The sequence below is a fragment of the Thunnus thynnus genome, chromosome 2 (assembly GCF_963924715.1).
Source record: "Thunnus thynnus chromosome 2, fThuThy2.1, whole genome shotgun sequence".
Taxonomy (NCBI): domain Eukaryota; kingdom Metazoa; phylum Chordata; class Actinopteri; order Scombriformes; family Scombridae; genus Thunnus; species Thunnus thynnus.
The window spans coordinates 2,749,058-2,769,686 of record NC_089518.1 but is presented as its reverse complement, the minus strand read 5'-3'; the positions used below and the strand labels follow the sequence as shown (position 1 = coordinate 2,769,686).

At 43.3% G+C, this 20,629-nt stretch overlaps 1 protein-coding gene across 1 annotated transcript; it reads right to left on the bottom strand.

The window, feature by feature from the left end:
* Positions 1–1,699: 1,699 nt before the first annotated feature.
* LOC137190131 (uncharacterized) lies at positions 1,700–3,153 on the bottom strand. The gene is made up of 6 exons (XM_067600071.1): positions 3,089–3,153; positions 2,729–3,001; positions 2,520–2,613; positions 2,337–2,404; positions 2,012–2,227; positions 1,700–1,909 (listed from the first exon to the last, which is right to left on the bottom strand). Exons 2-6 carry the CDS (start codon positions 2,999–3,001, stop codon positions 1,730–1,732), a joined length of 831 nt encoding a protein of 276 aa, XP_067456172.1. The 5' UTR covers positions 3,089–3,153; the 3' UTR covers positions 1,700–1,729.
* Between the last annotated feature and the right edge of the window lie 17,476 nt (positions 3,154–20,629).

The window sequence follows — 20,629 nt, the reverse complement described above, 5'->3', positions numbered from 1 at the left end:
TCAGCCACGATCTTCTCATTCCTACATGGGACACCTGTCAACCCAACTTCTTTGGACACAGGACCAGTGACCTTCACAAAGTCAACATTTAATTTTGTACACAAAACCTGACAAACATCTACACTAAGAGGACAGAAGACCAGCTCTTCATTCCTCACAGCACTAATAAATTCTACATCTGAGTTAATTTGACTAACATTAAGCCTCTTTGATTTCTTCGACATGCAGGTGTGAGAAGAAATCTTGCGTTTTCTGCCATAAGTACTTGTTGGTTCTTCCTCTGAACCGCTGCTAACCTCAATGGCTAAAGTCTGGACAGACACTGATACACTCGCAGCTACGCTAGGCTCTGGTGTTGGCACTGTACTCATATCAATGATACAACTCTCCACAGAAATACCAGACGGTACTGGACTTACACCACCACTAACACTAACACCACACAGTTCGTACAGCTTCTGACTTGAGCTGACACTGTCTGCGAAACAACAGATGTAGTGGTGCAATTCATCGAGACATGCAAAATGCAAAACCACACTTGTACCGTTGCAGTGTAACAAGCCAAAGTTACTGCGTGAGTGACTGTCGACCACAGCGAAATGTCCATTCTCACAGATGATGGCAGAAGTGTTACCACACAGTGTCAGAAGACATGCGCTGTACTGACTGAAGATCCTCTCCAGTCCATTGCGTAGACTGACAAACACACCAAAGTCAACTAGTTCACCATCAGTCACACCTACTTCACCAAATACCACATCGCCAAAAGTAAAGTTACGCACCTGTCCATCAATCACTAACTGCTGTGGCAAATCTGGAACAGACAAAAGACCCGACTGATGCATAAAGATGCCATGGTCACGCAAACTGCTGTACAACTCATCACCTACAACCAATGCGCGATCCAGATCATGCCTCTTCCACGAAAACACACTGCTCACCGTGTGTTTGGCTAAGCTGACAAAAGCTATTGCCATACACTGCAATCCTCCATATTTAAACTGCTCATCTCCTTGGTGAAATGACCCCCTTACAACCTTTACTAGCTTAATTCCTCTGCTATTCTTAGCCACCATTGCCACAACATTGCTGTTGGAAATTAACTGAGCTACTTTATCATCTGAAACAGAAAAACAAGGAGAAAAACTAGACTTAGCTTTGCTGATCTTCTGTGGCATTCGTGCTCCCTCCTCGACGGTGGACTCCATCGGCATGGCAGGGCAAGCTGCAGCAACCTCCTCCTCCCCCAACACCACCTCTGGCACCACACCAGCACACAATGGCACCGCAGACCCCTCCAGGAACTCCTGGGACACGGCCTCCACCTGAGAAATGTAAAGACAAGGTTTTACTAAGAAACAGAATAAATGAAGAAATGTTGATGATGTTTGTCATCAATAACAAGTCTCACATTTAAACATAGACAAACCTGCTGCACTGCTGGGCTGGGCCTGGAGGCAGACTCGATCACACGTGCAGGTGAAGGTGTTGGCAGCACCTGTAAAGAAAAGGAAAGGACAAAAAGTCAATATAACAATGCACTCGTTAAACATGCATATGTACAAAGATATACCAAAAACAGTATTGAAACAAAAACAAAACAAAAAACACCACACCAACCTGCCGCTTTCCTCCTCTGCTCCTCCTGGCAACACCTCTCGTCTGACGCTTCACAGGGGAAGCCTAAAGGAAAAAAAAAAACAGTACTTTATAACAGCTGACTCCATGTTTAGCTCTTGGCAGTATATACACATATAATTTGTAGGAAAGTTACCTGGCCAGCTGCTGGAGCAGCAGTGCAGTCAGAGGCAGAAGAAGGCGAAACCTTCTCCATGGCATCCAACATGGCACCGCTGAACCACACAGGGTTGGACGGGATGACAGACTGTCGCACCGTAGGTGTTCCAGCCTTTAAAATACAAAGAGAAAAAGGAGAATTGCTTAGATGTTTCTCAACCAAACAATACAGTAAAAATGTCCAGCCACACAATGAGTTAGCACAACACACTACCTTGCACTCCCGTCCAACAACTGTCCACTCCCAGGGGTCGCTGTGACGAGGCACGGGAACATGTCCCGTCACAACCAGCCTGGGGGAAACCCTGGTACGCGGTGACGTCCGAGGAGACACCCGAGGCTCAGGTGGAGGGGGTACCAGCTGGCGGACCGCAGCATCCCACAGCACCTCCACCATGACTGGCATGCCATCGGTGTCGCTGAGGTACACCTGAAAAACAGTCAAACAGCAGACTTTAATCACATGTGTTTATCTTACATATGGGAAAACAAAACTCTTCCATGTTACATATCACTACAACAAAGTATGCTGTACTTACACCGTCGTGGCAGCACAGCTCCAACCGATGCAGAGGGAGGTGCTCTGCCACAGACACATATGGGAGACCTGACAAAGAAGTGAAACATGATTACTTCTTCTAATCTTTACACCTGTATTAACTATTTGTGTTAAATTTTACAGTATATTAATTACAACTGCAGATGACCAAAACTCTACATACCCATGCGTGCTGTGACACGGTGGTACTCCTGACGCAGCAGGTCCTGCAGGCCCGGATCAGTGTTGATGCGTGGAGGGAAGTCCAGCACAAACACCTACAGAGCAAAAAGTAAATTACAATTATGTCCTTAAAATTAGCATGTGCTTTACAGATGTGCCACTTAAGGACCAAGAAATAATGACAGTATCTTTTCACAAAACTATACACACCTTGGGCCAGAGGTTGCAGACAGTGGTCAGGAGAGCACCAAAGTCCAACGCTGCCTCACCAATGGTCCTGCTGGCAGTGAGGTTGTTGCTCGGGGCACACACACAGACCGCGTCCGGGGTCCACGGGAGGGAAGCATGCATCACCTCTGTCCTCAGGTCAGCTGCCGCTCCACCTGGAACAGAGAGAAAAGAAAAAGACAAAGATCCCTGTGGCATACTTACAAATCCGTCCACGATGGCCCGCAGGTGAGAGTCTCCAACGACGAACACCATCTGCTACAGAGACAGTGCGTTAGAACAAAGACACCAAACATGACTCCATACACTCATCAATGTCTTCTAAATAAAAAAGACAAATACCTGCTGCTCCGGACGCTGTGCTGGAGTGACGAACTTGATGGGACGGTGGGTCAGCTTGGAAGTTCGCCATCATCTCACAGAAAGCATTGCAGCCTGTGCCAATGATATTCAGAATTCACACACAAAATTGATTCAACTTACCTTGGCAGGGAGATGGGCAACTTTTATTTAAAAAAAACTATGTGTGAGTGTCCGCGTGACTGTATGTAGTTCTGTGTGTGTGTGTAATCTGTAAATGTGTGACAATTATCAATAGGTTATGTGTGTCTTTATAAATTAAATAACTATATGTATAAATGTTGTAGATCAGAGAATCACAGATATAGTGCAAATATCGCTTGTGACAGCTGACAAACCAGCAGAGCACCAGATCACACAGGCAAGAGTTGGATATCTGTAAATATAAGAATAAACATCGTTTTATTTAAGCCATGCTGTTATGTAGAAAAATTATAAAATAATGTGTTAAAAAAAGGATAAAATATTGAACATCCACAATACATTGATCCATATCTTTATACAATGTTTTAATAATGAATTTATTCCCAAAAACATGATTAACAAATTATATTGCAAAGCAGCCTTTCAGTCACAACCTAGCACAAAACCAACCTTTAGCCTCTATAATGCTACTATAAGATTTAGAATAACATGCTCATGCTATATCAATGTGTTCAGTTCACTAAAATTAACTGCAACTTGTGGTCTCTTGTGGTAAACAGTCTTATTAGGAATTAGTTGTAATTACATATCCATCAAACAGTCTGATTACGGTTTTAGGCCTGTTTATGCTAGCCAACATTGGCATTCTCGCTAATAACAATAGGGTGTAAATGCACCGTGCTAAACAAGCTACCGCCATGGTCTGCCCCACCCCCTCGTCCAAATACGGTCACTTCCGACTCCAACAATCAAATATGGCAACGGCCAAACCAAGATGGCGACTGCCAAAGCGCAACTCGAAGCTTCACAGTGGCACTTCCAACGGCCAAAATGGCTGCAGCCGAGCCGTACTACTGGCGTTTTGTCTGTACACGGCTTTACAGATAATTCGAATGACCACAAATTATGATAATCCATAGAAAACCATCAATACATCTTTGAATCCATCTCACATTATCTACACTGCTTTTTGTATTTTATCGAATTATTTTAGCATCAGCCACGTGTTTAAAAACTACATTTTATCAAAGGAAACTAAGCTGTGTGTGAAATTTTGCCCGCGCCTGCATCCACCCTCACCACACAGAGTCACAAACGTGGCAACGGCCAAATCCAAGATGGCGATTGCCAAAACGCTACACTCGAGGCTTCACAAAAGCAGTTCCAACGGCCACAATGGCCGCAGCCGCGCCGTACTACAAACGTTTGGTCTGTATACGACTTTAGCATACAATGCACATGGCCACAGATTATGTAATCCATGAAAATCCATCAATAAATCTTTTTAACATCTCACATTATTTACACTACTTTTTGTTTTTTATGGAATAATTTAAGCATCAGCCACGTGTCTAAACACTGCATTTTATCAGAGAAAAGTAAGCTGTGTGTGAAATTTCGCCCGCGCCTCAACCAACCCCACCACACAAGGTCAACAAACAACAGTCACATTACAAATTTACTGTATATGTTCAGTAGAAAATTACTAAAAACATCGGTTCACTTAACAAAGAGTTAATACCACAGAGAAGACAACAGTTCTTACCTCGACAACGTGACCAAGTGTGGCCTGTACCACTCAAGCAGGCTGTTTTATGAGCTTGCATGACACGTCATCAAACCATCACCACGCCCACACACATTACTAGCGCAATCAGTGCAACAATCATGTACATAAAATGGCGTCTTCTCTGACTTTCTGGAAGTTGACTCACATTTGTACCTAAAAATAGATGTGTGCAACGTGGAAAAAACACTCGTACACTCTGCGACTACTAATTGCAACCATAAAAGTATATGAATTCTAAACGTATTTAAGTTGAAACGCCGGTACAAAAAGTGGCGACGCTTGTAAGGTCAGCGGAGCATTAACTGCAGCATGACCGAAAGAAGCACAACCAGTTAGCCTCTGCTAGCCTCTCAGCTAACCCGGGCTCTCTGTTTAGATCCAAACGGAGCACCGAGTCCCGATTTGTTATTTAGGTTAAAGCGGAGAACAGGCAGCAAACAGGCAGCAGCGGAGCCTTAATTGCAGCATGACCGAAAGAAGCACAACCAGTTAGCCTCTGCTAACCTCTCAGCTAACCCCGGCTCTCTGTTTAGATCCAAACGGAGCACCGAGTCCCGATTTGTAATTTAGGTTAAAGCGGAGAGAATCAGCGGGTCTGTCGGCCAGCTGAGTGAAGTGAAACCTGCGGAAAAAACACCGTGACCATCACGGTAAAACAGTCCGTAGAGAACTACCGTGTTCAGCTGCACAGATAGGAAATCCCTCGGCTGACAGGATGTACCAGTCTGTGAGGAAAAATATTTTACCCTCCCCTTTTTGGTTGGCAACAACGGTTGGCAACCAGCATATTGGGTGCATTACTGCCACCCTCTTCCTGAGTTTTTCCCTCATATCAGCTATAGTCTTTCTTGATCATTAGTACAATATATGATTACATATGTAATAGTCCCCACAGCCAAGTCAGAAAAAATATGTGCATGTATGAACAACAGCAATTGGAGAAGATGACAGTCAAAAAGTAATCATGTTAAATAATCATGATCTCAATATTGAACAAAAATGATCGTGATTATAATTTTTGCCATAATCAAGCACCCCTAAAAACAGCAAATTGTGATTAACATACACACACACACACACACACACACAGAGTTTAAATATGTATGTGATAAATTGTAAATATGTATGTAATGAATTGTTTTCTTTAAGAAACTCTTACTTGAACATTTTTCAGTGTGCTCCTAAAGTTATATGTATGCTCCTAATTTCTGTCATTTAGGAGCACATGTACTCCTTGAAAAAAAGTAAGGATTGAACACTGCTGTCAGATATGTAGAAGCATTAAGTAAGTGGAGTGTGGTGCAGTCCAAGGGCTTCTGTCACAGGCAGTAGATGTTTACGATACCATTAACGCCCTAGGAGGAGATAGCGTTTATTCAAGGTCCAAAATTGGCAAAAATTCATATTTTCAAATTCACATTGCGGACTTCCTGTTGGATTTAGGTCAGGGGTGTCAGCGTATGATTTGTAGGTCTTGATGAGACGAATAATTGAGTTTTGGTTCGATCTCTCTACGACATTCCTACGAGCCGTGGCGGCTGTTTTAGATACATAGGTGGCGCTAGAGAGAACATTTTGGCACTTTGGGTGTTAATTTTTATATTTTATCAAATTTTTCACCATTCCTGATGTGCGTGCCAAATTTGGTGAGTTTTTGAGCATGTTTAGGGGGTCAAATTTAGAGTTAAAGTGGCGTAACAAGAAAGAAGAAAGAAACAAACACACGAAAAACAATAGGGTCTTCGCCCTTTGGGCTCAGGCCCTAATTAAAGCTGCAAGCAGCGATGATCGGGCCCTCGCGTCCTTGCGTATGTCAGGGCTCGGCGCTGGTGAAGGGCTTCTGTCACGGGCATATAGATGTCCCCAGACCTGGGCTGTTTTCAGACAGTGCAAGGGGAGAATAACGTCACATCCTCAATCACCTACTGTGCCTGCTGCAGGGGCTGCTGCATTGAAATGTCGTAGGGGGCGCTATGGAGCCAGTTTTCATCACTGACTGAATATTGCTATTTAGACGTGTTCAGGCTGGGAGTCTTATCAAACATGTAAAGTTTGGTGCAGACTCGAGTATTTACACTAATAGCAATTTTGCCTGTCATGGCGAAACATCAAAACTCAACGCCACGCCACGGCCACACGCTTCAATGATAACTAAATCTTTTGATAACTTTTGATCACACACTACTGTAGATGACACACTGATTTTGAAGTCGTTACGATGAATTCTGTAGGAGGAGTTTGTTAAAATACAAGGTATGCGAAATGGTCAAAAAACGCGAAAAATGACCACTTTTATCAAGATGGCCGACTTCCTGTAGGACTTACAATACGGCTCCAAGAGGCTTTTTTGTGCGTCTTCACATGATACATAAGCCTCCCGAATTTCTTTTTCCTAGGTTAATCTGGAAGGCGGGGCTACAATTTTGAAATTTTCAAGGGGGCGCTGTTGAGCCATATTGTCACGTTTATGCAAATGACCTATCCAGGATTTTAACTGGTGTCGCTCCAGACATGTGTGCCAAGTTTCGTGATTGTAGACCCATCCCTTATCCCTAAAATACAGCATCGTATTTCATGGCGAAGGATGTGTCGCCATGGCAACGGCGTTTGGTCATGGGTCATGACCTGCCCAATGTAGCATCACCAAGGTCTAACATCTTAGCTGAGTCAATTTCAGGTGCATCGGCCAAATTTCCTAGGAGTAATACAACAAAGAACGACGCATGATACTTCCTGTTGCAGTCTGGCCCGTCGGGATCAGATCACGCTTTTTAAAAATGAAGGATATTTCTTACAAGTGTGGTGTGCTTTTATTTTGAAAGTTTGATTGACATGTGTACTGTCAGGTGTGTAGAGACAATAAGTAACTGCAGCTGGACACAGAAAAATACTCATATATTTGAATGGAGAGTGTGAGCGAACCCACACCTTTTTGAACATTTACTGCTTCCACATAATTTTAGATACAAACTTCATTTGAACTTTAAATGAGTCACGAGACTTTGACCTACAAATCTTGAATTTACATGTGTTTTCTATCTTTTATTGTTTTTGAGATATTAGAGTGTGAGTTTTAAAGTCTTTTCTTGCTCCTCCAGTGATTTTATAATGAGTGTGTATTGCGGAATGTTTCACAGCACTGAGGGAGTGACATCACCAGGAGCAGTTGGAGAGGAGGATTTCAGAGAATGCTTCTCGTGAAATATCCTCATAAATCCCATAACTTTGGCCAAATCCTACATAAAAATCACATTTTTTTGTAGGAATTTTCGTCGCGAATCCATTGATATAGGTTTGAAAGTAGTTGGACTTATAGTTTAGACGCCAGATGCCCCAGTTTGGCACAAAGTCCATGCCCAGAGATTGCCTCCCCATTGGTTTACATTGTAAGGTGTAATGTCGCACTCCAACTTTCAGGGCTTACTAAATCTAAACCGTTCGAGTTATTACAAAGTTTTTGATAACTTTTGCTCAACACAGTGTGATAAGTCATGTATTCAAGTTTGAAGCCGATACCATTAACGCCCTCGGAGGAGATAGCGTTTGTTCGGGGGCCAAAATTGGGGCAAAGTCTTATTTTGAAAAGCTGATTGCAGACTTCCTGTTGGATTTAGGTCAGGGGTGTCAGCATATGATTTGTAGGTCTTGATGAGACGAATAATTGAGTTTTGGTTCAATCTCTCTACGACATTCCTACGGGCCGTGGCGGCCGTTTTAGATACATAGGTGGCGCTCTCGAGCACATTTTGGCACTTCGGGGGTTAATTTTTACATTTTATCAAATTTTTCACCAGACCTGATGTGCGTGCCAAATTTGGTGAGTTTTTGAGCATGTTTAGGGGGTCAAATTTAGAGTTAAAGTGGCGTAACAAGAAAGAAGAAAGAAACAAACACACGAAAAACAATAGGGTCTTCGCCCTTTGGGCTCAGGCCCTAATAATAAAGAAACAAACGCACGAAAAACAAGAGGGTCTTCGCCCTTTGGGCTCAGGCCCTAATTAAAGCTGCAAGCAGCGTTGAACGGGCCTTCGCGCCCTTGCGCACAGCGGGCCGCGGCGCAGTCACCTAAGCTTCTGGGAACCAAGAAAACGTATGGACGGCAGTCTGTAACGCATGTTGTCTGGTTTCAGATCTACAAATCAGTTTACTTTCTCACTCCCGGCAGCACAAACACAGTAGTCCCGAGCGGGACAAACACAAAATAGTCTAGCGTGGTGAACACAATTAACAGGCAGCAAACTTAAAATACTCCTCGCAGTAAAGCAGAGAAAAATGGACTCGGCGGTCCGTCAACTCACACAACAAGAACAATAGCAATAAAGCTTAAAAGCTAAATGCTAAACAACGGTAACTGATGCTGAAAAGAACACACAACTAACACTGCCTATGCCCAGACTTATGCCTCTTACTTGGTCGCTTCAGAAAGCGAGCAGGGTGTGTGTGTGTGTGTAGTCCGTCTTAATGTCCAACTTTGTTCTTGGCTCGGAGGCAGACGGTGCCGTTATCGCACGGTCGGCGAGAACACGGCAGCTGGCTCTGAGTGGAGTGGCGGAGAGAACAGCAGAGACGACTCGGCGAAGACGAGCAGGGCAGAGCCGGTCCACATTATCCCGAAGTAACTTCATTTCTTCTTTCTCGGGGGAATTTGAGGACGCTGGTTGCAGCAGCGGTCTCTCTCGGATCCAGGAATGTGTTCGGGTGAACACGGGCAAAGTCTCGTCTCGTCCGACGGGGGGAAATTAGGGGAAAACATGTTCGTGGGGTAGTCAGGCTAACTCACGGGGGAACAGGAGTTACCCCTAGCTCAGTGACATGGGAAAGCCATGTATTTTAGGCGTGCTCGCTTATGAAGGGGTGGTGATGTCATGGCTGCGTCAACAGGACGCTCCGCTGTGCAGGAGCGTCTCAGCCAATGAGGGACCAATGTTGACTGCTCCCTGCTGAGGTGTGAAAATCGCAAAGCATCCTTGGAAATGGAGTTTGCTCCACCCTCATGGCAGGTCCATTACAGTTTTAATACGGAGCTCCGGAACTCCAGCCCTCCTGAGTTTTTCCCTCATATAAGCTATAGTTTTTCTTAATCATTACTACAATATATGATTACATGTGTAATAGTCTCCTCAGCCAAGTTAGAAAAAATATGTGCATGTATGAACAACAGCAATTGGAGAAGATGACAGTCAAAAAGTAATCATGTTAAATAATCATGATCTCAATATTGAACAAAAATTATTGTGTTTATGATTTTTGCCATAATCAAGCACCCCTAAAAACAGCAAATTGTGATTTACATACATACACACACACACACACACACACACAGACAGAGTTTAAATATGTATGTGATCAATTGTAAATATGTTATAATGAATTGTTTTCTTTAAGAAACTCTTATTTGAACATTTTTCAGTGTGCTCCTGAAGTTACATGTATGCTCCTATTTTTTGTCTTTTAGGAGCACATGTACTTCTTGAAAAAAAGTAAAGATTGAACACTGCTGTCACATGTGTAGAAACACTAAGTAAGTGGAGTGTGGTGCAGTCCAAGGGCTTCTGTCACAGGCAGTAGATGTTTACTTTACCCATCCCCCCCCTCCCATTCTCTCTCTCTCCCTCACAGTTGGAAGGAAAGATTTCAAAGTGATCTTCTTGTGAAATATCCTCATAAATCCCATAACTTTGGCCAAATCCTACATAAAAATCACATTTTTTTGAAGGAATTTTCGTCGCGAATCCATTGATACAGGTTTGAAAGTGGTCGGACTTATAGTTTAGACGCCAGATGCCCCAGTTTGGCACAAAGTCCATGCCCAGAATTTGCCTCCCCATTGGTTTATATTGTAAGGTGTAATGTCGCACTCCAACTTTCAGGGCTTACTAAATCTAAACCGTTCGAGTTATTACAAAGTTTTTAATAACTTTTGCTCAACACAGTGTGATAAGTCATGTATTCAAGTTTGAAGCCGATACCATTAACGCCCTAGGAGGAGATAGCGTTTATTCAAGGTCCAAAATTGGCAAAAAATGGTATTTTGAAATTGACATTGCAGATTTCCTGTTGGATTTAGGTCAGGGGTGTCAGCATATGATTTGTAGGTCTTGATGAGACGAATAATTGAGTTTTGGTTCGATCTCTCTACGACATTCATACGGGCCGTGGCGGCTGTTTTAGATACGTAGGTGGCGCTCTCAAGCACATTTTGGCACTTTGCGATTTAATTTTTACATTTTATCAAATTTTTCACCATTCCTGATGTGCGTGCCAAATTTGGTGAGTTTTTGAGCATGTTTAGGGGGTCAAATTTAGAGTTAAAGTGGCGTAATAATAAAGAAGAAAGAAACAAACACACGAAAAACAATAGGGTCTTCGCCCTTTGGGCTCAGGCCCTAATTAAAGCTGCAAGCAGCGTTGAACGGGCCTTCGCGCCCTTGCGCACGTCGGGCCGCGGCGCAGTCAGTTGAGCTTCTGGGAACCAAGAAAACGTTTGGAGATGATCAGTGTGAGAGTCTTTTTACACACAATACTAACCAGTGTCTCTCTGTGAGCCCACCCCTCTGTTCACAGACAATTATGAATTATGAAATCAAAATATTGTTAACCTTAATCAATAATTCAGGTACCAATTGTAAGATCTGCGAAGAACACAGTTAATTATTTGCTATAATTATCAATTATCAATAATAATTAATTATAACAATTAACAGAGTTATTAATATGAACTAACAGATACGAAGCACCACCCCGAAACCGGGACCAATAACCGAGCAAGGTAGTCTCATAAATGGGAGTTCACCTAGAATGTTCATATCTGAGAGATAATCATTCAAGGGTGAACAAAGAAGGGTTGAATTCGAGCTCTGACTCCTTCAATCAGCCACTTTTCACAATATGTTACCAATAATGACTAAAGAACTCCTCTTTAAAGATATAACAGTGTTTATTAAACTTAGCAAAATTAACAAAGTTAACAAATGCTTCATTCAATAAATAGCTATTCTAAAATCTAATTCTACCAAACAAAACACAAACAGCTTTGCACAGGGTTGGACACTTGCAGGTTGGACACTTTTGTCCGACGTTATCTGACCATCAGATGTGCAAAATGATGTCGGTGCGTGTATCTGTGCTCGCGTGAGTATGGTGTTAGTCACAAGAGAGGGAGAAGGGAAAGCGATGGTGAGAGAGAGAGAAGCGGTTCTTTTTCCACAGAGAGCACACGTATGGACGGCAGTCTGTAACGCACGTTGTCTGGTTTAAGATCGACAAATCAGTTTACTTTCTCACTCACGGCAGCACAAACACAGTAGTCCCGAGCGGGACAAACACAAAATAGTCAAGCATGGTGAACACAACTAACAGGCAGCAAACAGGCAGCAGCGGAGCGTTAACTGCAGCATGACCGAAAGAAGCACAACCAGTTAGCCTCTGCTAGCCTCTCAGCTAACCCCGGCTCTCTGTTGAGATCCAAACGGAGCACCGAGTCCCGATTTGTTATTTAGGTTAAAGCGGAGAACAGGCAGCAAACAGGCAGCAGCGGAGCGTTAACTGCAGCATGACCGAAAGAAGCACAACCAGTTCACCTCTGCTAGCCTCTCAGCTAACCCCGGCTCTCTGTTGAGATCCAAACGGAGCACCGAGTCCCGATTTGTTATTTAGGTTAAAGCGGAGAACAGGCAGCAGCGGAGCGTTAATTGCAGCATGACCGAAAGAAGCACAACCAGTTAGCCTCTGCTAGCCTCTCAGCTAACCCCGGCTCTCTGTTTAGATCCAAACGGAGCACCGAGTCCCGAATTGCTATTTAGGTTAAAGCGGAGAGAATCAGCGGGTCTGTCGGCCAGCTGAGTGAAGTGAAACCTGCGGAAAAAACACCGTGACCATCAAGGTAAAACAGGTCGGCGAAAACACGGCAGCTGGCTCTGAGTGGAGTGGCGGAGAGAACAGCAGAGACGACTCGGCGAAGACGCGCAGGGCAGAGCCGGTCCACGTTATCCCGAAGTAACTTCATTTCCTCTTTCTCGGGGGAATTTGAGGACGCTGGTTGCAGCAGCGGTCTCTCTCGGGTCCAGGAATGTGTTCGGGTGAACACGGGCAAAGTCTCGTCTCGTCCGACGAGGGGAGTCTTCCATGAGGGGAAAACATGTTCGTGGGGTAGTCAAGCTAACTCACAGGGGAACAGGAGTTACCCCTAGCTCAGTGACATGGGAAAGACGTGTAGTTTGGGCGTGCTCGCTTATAAAGGGGTGGTGATGTCATGGCTGCGTCCTCAGGACGCTCCGCTGTGCAGGAGCGTCTCTGCCAATGAGGGACCGATGTTGACTGGTCCCTGCTGAGGTGTGAAAATCGCAAAGCATCCTTGGAAATGGAGTTTGCTCCACCCTCATGGCAGGTCCATTACAGTTTTAATACGGAGCTCCGGAACTCCAGCCTTCCTGAGTTTTTCCCTCATATAGGCTATAGTTTTTCTTAATCATTACTACAATATATGATTACATATGTAATAGTGTCCTCAGCCAAGTTAGAAAAAATATGTGCATGTCTGAACAATAGCAATTGGAGAAGATGACAGTCAAAAAGTAATCATGTTAAATAATAATGATCTCAATATTGAACAAAAATGATTGTGATTATAATTTTTGCCATAATCAAGCACCCCTAAAACAGAAAATTGTGATTTACATACACACACACACACACACACACACAAAGTTTAAATATGTATGTGATCAATTGTAAATATGTTATAATGAATTGTTTTCTTTAAGAAACTGTTACTTGAACATTTTCAGTGTGCTCCTAAAGTTACATGTATGCTCCTAATTTCTGTCATTTAGGAGAACATGTACTCCTTGAAAAAAAGTAAGGATTGAACACTGCTGTCAGATATGTAGAAGCACTAAATAACTGGAGTGTGGTGCAGTCCAAGGGCTTCTGTCACAGGCAGTAGATGTTTACTTTACCCATCCCCCCCCTCCCATTCTCTCTCTCCCTCTCAGTTGGAAGGACAGATTTAAAAGTGATCTTCTTGTGAAATATCCTCATAAATCCCATAACTTTGGCCAAATCCTACATAAAAATCACATTTTTTGTAGGAATTTTCGTCGCGAATCCATTGATACAGGTTTGAAAGTGGTCGGACTTATAGTTTAGACGCCAGATGCCCCAGTTTGGCACAAAGTCCATGCCCAGAGATTGCCTCCCCATTGGTTTACATTGTAAGGTGTAATGTCGCACTCCAACTTTCAGGGCTTACTAAATCTAAACCGTTCGAGTTATTACAAAGTTTTTAATAACTTTTGCTCAACACAGTGTGATAAGTCATGTATTAAAGTTTGAAGCCGATACCATTAACGCCCTAGGAGGAGATAGCGTTTACTCAAGGTTCAAAATTGGCAAAAATTCATATTTTGAAATTGACATTGCGGACTTCCTGTTGGATTTAGGTCAGGGGTGTCAGCGTATGATTTGTAGGTCTTGATGAGACGAATAATCGAGTTTTGGTTCGATCTCTCTACGACATTCCTACGAGCCGTGGCAGCCGTTTTAGATACATAGGTGGCGCTAGAGAGCACATTTTGGCACTTTGGGTGTTAATTTTTACATTATATCAAATTTTTCACCATTCCTGATGTGCGTTCCAAATTTGGTGAGTTTTTGAGCATGTTTAGGGGGTCAAATTTAGAGTTAAAGTGGCGTATAAATAAAGAATAATAAGAAAGAAACAAACACACGAAAAACAATAGGGTCTTCGCCCTTTGGGCTCAGGCCCTAATAATAATAAGAAAGAAACAAACACACGAAAAACAATAGGGTCTTCGCCCTTTGGGCTCAGGCCCTAATTAAAGCTGCAAGCAGCGTTGAACGGGCCTTCGCGCCCTTGCGCACATCGGGCCGCGGCGCAGTCAGCTAAGCTTCTGGGAACCAAGAAAACGTTTGGAGATGATCAGTGTGAGAGTCTTTTGACACACAATACTAACCAGTGTCTCTCTGTGAGCCCACCCCTCTGTTCACAGACAATTATATATATGAGGGATATTTCTTACAAGTGTGGTGTGCTTTTATTTTGAAAGTTTGATTGACATGTGTACTGTCAGGTGTGTACAGACAATAAGTAACTGCAGCTGGACACAGAAAAATACTCATATATTTGAATGGAGAGTGTGAGCGAACCCACACCTTTTTGAACATTTACTGCTTCCACATAATTTTAGATACAAACTTCATTTGAACTTTAAATGAGTCACGAGACTTTGACCTACAAATCTTGAATTTACATGTGTTTTCTATCTTTTATTGTTTTTGAGCTATTAGAGTGTGAGTTTTAAAGTCTTTTCTTGCTCCTCCTGTCATTTTATAATGAGTGTGTATTGTGGAATGTTTCACAGCACTGAGGGAGTGACATCACCAGGAGCAGTTGGAGAGGAGGATTTCAGAGAACGCTTCTCGTGAAATATCCTCATAAATCCCATAACTTTGGCCAAATCTAACATTAAAAATCATATTTTAGTAGGAAATTTCGTTGCAAATCCATTGATACAGGTTTGAAAGTGGTCAGACTTATAGTTTAGACGCCAGATGCCCCAGTTTGGCACAAAGTCCATGCCCAGAGATTGCCTCCCCATTGGTTTACATTGTAAGGTGTAATGTCGCACTCCAACTTTCAGGGCTTACTAAATCTAAACCGTTCGAGTTATTACAAAGTTTTTAATAACTTTTTTTCAGCATAGTGTCATAAGTCATCTATTAAAGTTTGAAGCCGATACCATTAACGCCCTCGGAGGAGATAGCGTTTGTTCGGGGACCAAAATTGGGGCAAAGTCTTATTTTGAAAAGCTGATTGCAGACTTCCTGTTGGATTTAGGTCAGGGGTGTCAGTGTATGATTTGTAGGTCTTGATGAGACGAATAATTGAGTTTTGGTTCGATCTCTCTACGACATTCCTACGGGCCGTGGCGGCCATTTTAGATACATAGGTGGCGCTCTCGAGCACATTTTTGTACTTCGGGGGTTAATTTTTACATTTTATCAAATTTTTCACCAGACCTGATGTGTGTGCCAAATTTGGTGAGTTTTTGAGCATGTTGAGGGGGTCAAATTAAGGATTGAAGTGGCGTATTAATAAAGAATTAAAGCTGCAAGCAGCGATGATCGGGCCCTCGCACCCCAGCGCATGTCGAAGTGACGCTCAGTCGAAGGGCTTTTGTCAGTGACTTGTTGTGTAAAGTTTGAGGCAGATCCAACCATGTACACTCAAGTTATATCAATTTCCTCTGTCATGGCGAAACATCAAAACTCAACGCCACGCCACGGCCAAACCATCATGATCATACACTACTCTAGATGACACACACTGATTTTGAAGTCCTTACGATGAAATCTGTAGGAGGAGTGCGTTAAAATACAAGGTATGCGAAATGGCCAAAAAAAGGCGAAAATTGACCAGTTTTTCAAGATGGCCGATTTCCTGTTCGACTTACAATAAGGCTTCAAGAGGCTTTTTTGTGCGTGTTGACATTATACATGTGCCCTGTGAATTTCATCTTTCTACGTTAATCTGGAAGGCGGGGCTGCAATTTTGAAATTTTAAAGGGGGCGCTGTTGAGCCATTTTGCCACGCCCATTCAAAGCGACCACATAGGATTTTAGCTGACATCACTCTAGACATGTGTGTCAAGTTTCATGACTGTAGAGCAATCCCTTCTCCCTGAAAAACAGTATCATATTTCATGGCGAAGGATGTGTCGCCATGGTAACAGCATTCAGTTTTGGGTCATGAGCTGCCAAATGTAGCATCACCAAGGTCTTGTTTATTAGCTGACTTAATTTCAGGTGCATCAGCCAAATTTCCTAGGAGTAATTAGACAAAGTACGACGCATGATACTTCCTGTTGCCAGTAGGTGGCGCTATGACTTTCGCTAAATATGAGACTGAACATGTGTTCAGATTGGGACTCTTAACAAGCATATGAAATTTGGAAAAGATCAGACCACGTGGAGTCAAGTTATAAGGCATTGAAATTTCATGGCGTCACATCGAAATTCGCCGCGTCGCCATGGCAACACCTTTCAACGAAGGGTCACCAACTTCATAATATAAGATCTCCAAGGTCTTGAGGCTATTCTCAGTAAATTTCAGCTGGATTCCATCACCGTGCTGCCCACAGGGCGTCAGAGCGTAAAACATGTAACTTCCTGTTGCCAGGAGGTGGCGCTATGACTCATATCCTGTATTGTCACATGGACCCGTTCAGGGCGGGACTCTTATGAAGCACAAAAGGTTTGGCTCTCTTAGGATCATGTATGCCGGAGTTATAGCCGTTTCATTTTTTAAAGGGGGCGCTGTTGAGCCATTTTGCCACGCCCATTCAAAGCGACCACACAGGATTTTAGCTGACATCACTCTAGACATGTGTGTCAAGTTTCATGACTGTAGAGCAATCCCTTCTCCCTGAAAAACAGTATCGTATTTCATGGCGAAGGATGTGTCGCCATGGTAACAGCATTCAGTTTTGGGTCATGAGCTGCCAAATGTAGCATCACCAAGGTCTCGTTTATTAGCTGACTTAATTTCAGGTGCATCAGCCAAATTTCCTAGGAGTAATTAGACAAAGTACGACGCATGATACTTCCTGTTGCCAGTAGGTGGCGCTATGACTTTGGCTAAATATGAGACTGAACATGTGTTCAGATCGGGACTCTTAACAAGCATATGAAATTTGGAAAAGATCAGACCACGTGGAGTCAAGTTATAAGGCATTGAAATTTCATGGCGTCACATCGAAATTCGCCGCGTCGCCATGGCAACACCTTTCGACGAAGGGTCACCAACTTCATAATATAAGATCTCCAAGGTCTTGAGGCTATTCTCTGTAAATTTCAGCTGGATTCCATCACCGTGCTGCCCACAGGGCGTCAGAGCGTAAAACATGTAACTTCCTGTTGCCAGGAGGTGGCGCTATGACTCATATCCTGTATTGTCACATGGACCCGTTCAGGGCGGGACTCTTATGAAGCACAAAAGGTTTGGCTCTCTTAGGATCATGTATGCCGGAGTTATAGCCGTTTCATTTTTCATGGCGAAGGATCGAAATTCGCCGCCCAGCCACGCCCCCTAGGAAAGACTAATGAGAATTGTTTTAATAACTTTTAGTCTCCTATGCCTGTAGATGATACGGACCGAATTTGAAAGTCCTGGGGTCAAATCTCTAGGAGGAGTTCGTTAAAGTATGCGGGCTGGAAATGACAAAATTTCAACTTTGATACAAAATGGCCGACTTCCTGTTGGAGTTAGGCTATGTGTCCTTGGGACTTTTTGGTGCGTCTGGTCATGATACATATGCATACCGAATTTCGTTCTCCTACGACAATCTGTATCGAGGGGATCAATTCTAGGTGGCGCTGTCGAGCCATTTTGTCCCACTTTATTTCGAGACCCATAAAATATCGCAATTTTCGCCAGTCCTGACATCTGTGCAAATTTTCATGAGTTTTCGTGCATGTTTAGGCCCTCAAAAATGCGTTTGTTTCGGAGGAATAATAATAATAATAATAATAATAATAATAATAATAACTCCTTCAGTTTCAATAGGGCTTCGCACCGGTCGGTGCTCGGGCCCTAATTAAAGCTGCAAGCAGCGATGATCGGGCCCTCGCACCCCAGCGCATGTCGAAGTGACGCTCAGTTGAAGGGCTTTTGTCAGTGACTTGTTGTGTAAAGTTTGAGGCAGATCCAACCGTGTACACTCAAGTTATATCAATTTTCTCTGTCATGGCGAAACATCAAAACTCAACGCCACGCCACGGCCAAACCATCATGATCATACACTAGTCTAGATGACACACACTGATTTTTAAGTCCTTACGATGGATTCTGTAGGAGGAGTTCTTTAAAATACAAGGTATGCGAAATGGCCAAGAAAAGGCGAAAATGTACCATTTTTTTCAAGATGGCCGACTTCCTGTTCGACTTACAATAAGGCTTCAAGAGGCTTTTTTGTGCGTGTTGACATTATACATGTGCCCTGTGAATTTCATCTTTCTACGTTAATCTGGAAGGCGGGGCTGCAATTTCGAAATTTTAAAGGGGGCGCTGTTGAGCCATTTTGCCACGCCCATTCAAAGCGACCACATAGGATTTTAGCTGACATCACTCTAGACATGTGTGTCAAGTTTCATGACTGTAGAGCAATCCCTTCTCCCTGAAAAACAGTATCATATTTCATGGCGAAGGATGTGTCGCCATGGTAACAGCATTCAGTTTTGGGTTCATGAGCTGCCAAATGTAGCATCACCAAGGTCTTGTTTATTAGCTGACTTAATTTCAGGTGCATCAGCCAAATTTCCTAGGAGTAATTAGACAAAGTACGACGCATGATACTTCCTGTTGCCAGTTGGTGGCGCTATGACTTTCGCTAAATATGAGACTGAACATGTGTTCAGATTGGGACTCTTAACAAGCATATGAAATTTGGAAAAGATCAGACCACGTGGAGTCAAGTTATAAGGCATTGAAATTTCATGGCGTCACATCGAAATTCGCCGCGTCGCCATGGCAACACCTTTCAACGAAGGGTCACCAACTTCATAATATAAGATCTCCAAGGTCTTGAGGCTATTCTCAGTAAATTTCAGCTGGATTCCATCACCGTGCTGCCCACAGGGCGTCAGAGCGTAAAACATGTAACTTCCTGTTGCCAGGAGGTGGCGCTATGACTCATATCCTGTATTGTCACATGGACCCGTTCAGGGCGGGACTCTTATGAAGCACAAAAGGTTTGGCTCTCTTAGGATCATGTATGCCGGAGTTATAGCCGTTTCATTTTTCATGGCGAAGGATCGAAATTCGCCGCCCAGCCACGCCCCCTAGGAAAGACTAATGAGAATTGTTTTAACAACTTTTAATCTCCTATGCCTGTAGATGATACGGACCGAATTTGAAAGTCCTGGGGTCAAATCTCTAGGAGGAGTTCGTTAAAGTATGCGGGCTGGAAATGACAAAATCGGTGCAAAATTTCAACTTTGATACAAAATGGCCGACTTCCTGTTGGAGTTAGGCTATGTGTCCTTGAGACTTTTTGGTGCGTCTGGTCATGATACATATGCATACCGAATTTCGTTCTCCTACGACAATCTGTATCGAGGGGCTCAATTCTAGGTGGCGCTGTCGAGCCATTTTGTCCCGCTTTATTTCGAGACCCATAAAATATCGAAATTTTCGCCAGTCCTGACATCTGTGCAAATTTTCATGAGTTTTCGTGCATGTTTAGGCCCTCAAAAATGCGTTTGTTTCGGAGGAATAATAATAATTAAAGCTGCAAGCAGCGATGATCGGGCCCTCGCGTCCTTGCGTATGTTGGGGCTCGGCGCTGGTGAAGGGCTTCTGTCACGGGCATATAGATGTCCCCAGACCTGGGGTCCGTTTTACAAAGCAGGTTTAGTGAAAACTCAGAGTCTGTTAACCCTGAAATGAGGGAAACTCTGAGTTTTCCGTTTCAAAAAGGGAGGTAACTCAAACCAGAGAAAGAGGGATAACTCTAGCCTGTTTCAGAGAGATGGGTAACTTAAGCTCTCGGTCAGTTACCGTAGCAACAGACTCTATGAATCTAACCTGGTCGAGACCAGGTTTTTCTCAATGAACCTCGACTTTCTCTCAGTCTCCGCCCTCTTTCAGAGCCACACACTCCATTTGATTTCCTCATTCATTCAGGCAGCAGGCGAGTTTTGGCGTAGCCTAGTTCTGCCGTCTGTCATTTAAGAAAATCATTAAAAAAAATAAATTAATTAAAAAAAAAATCAGAGTCAGTATATTAGAA

Bases quoted from the DNA above. Each gene is read 5' to 3' on its own strand.
- LOC137190131 (XM_067600071.1), bottom strand. From the start codon at position 3,001: ATGGTGTTCGTCGTTGGAGACTCTCACCTGCGGGCCATCGTGGACGGA. The intron at 2,614-2,728 runs GTGTGTATAGTT...TTTGCTCTGTAG, and splicing joins TCTGCAACCTCTGGCCCAAG to GTGTTTGTGCTGGACTTCCC. The intron at 2,405-2,519 runs GTATGTAGAGTT...CTTCTTTGTCAG, and splicing joins CCGTGTCACAGCACGCATGG to GTCTCCCATATGTGTCTGTG.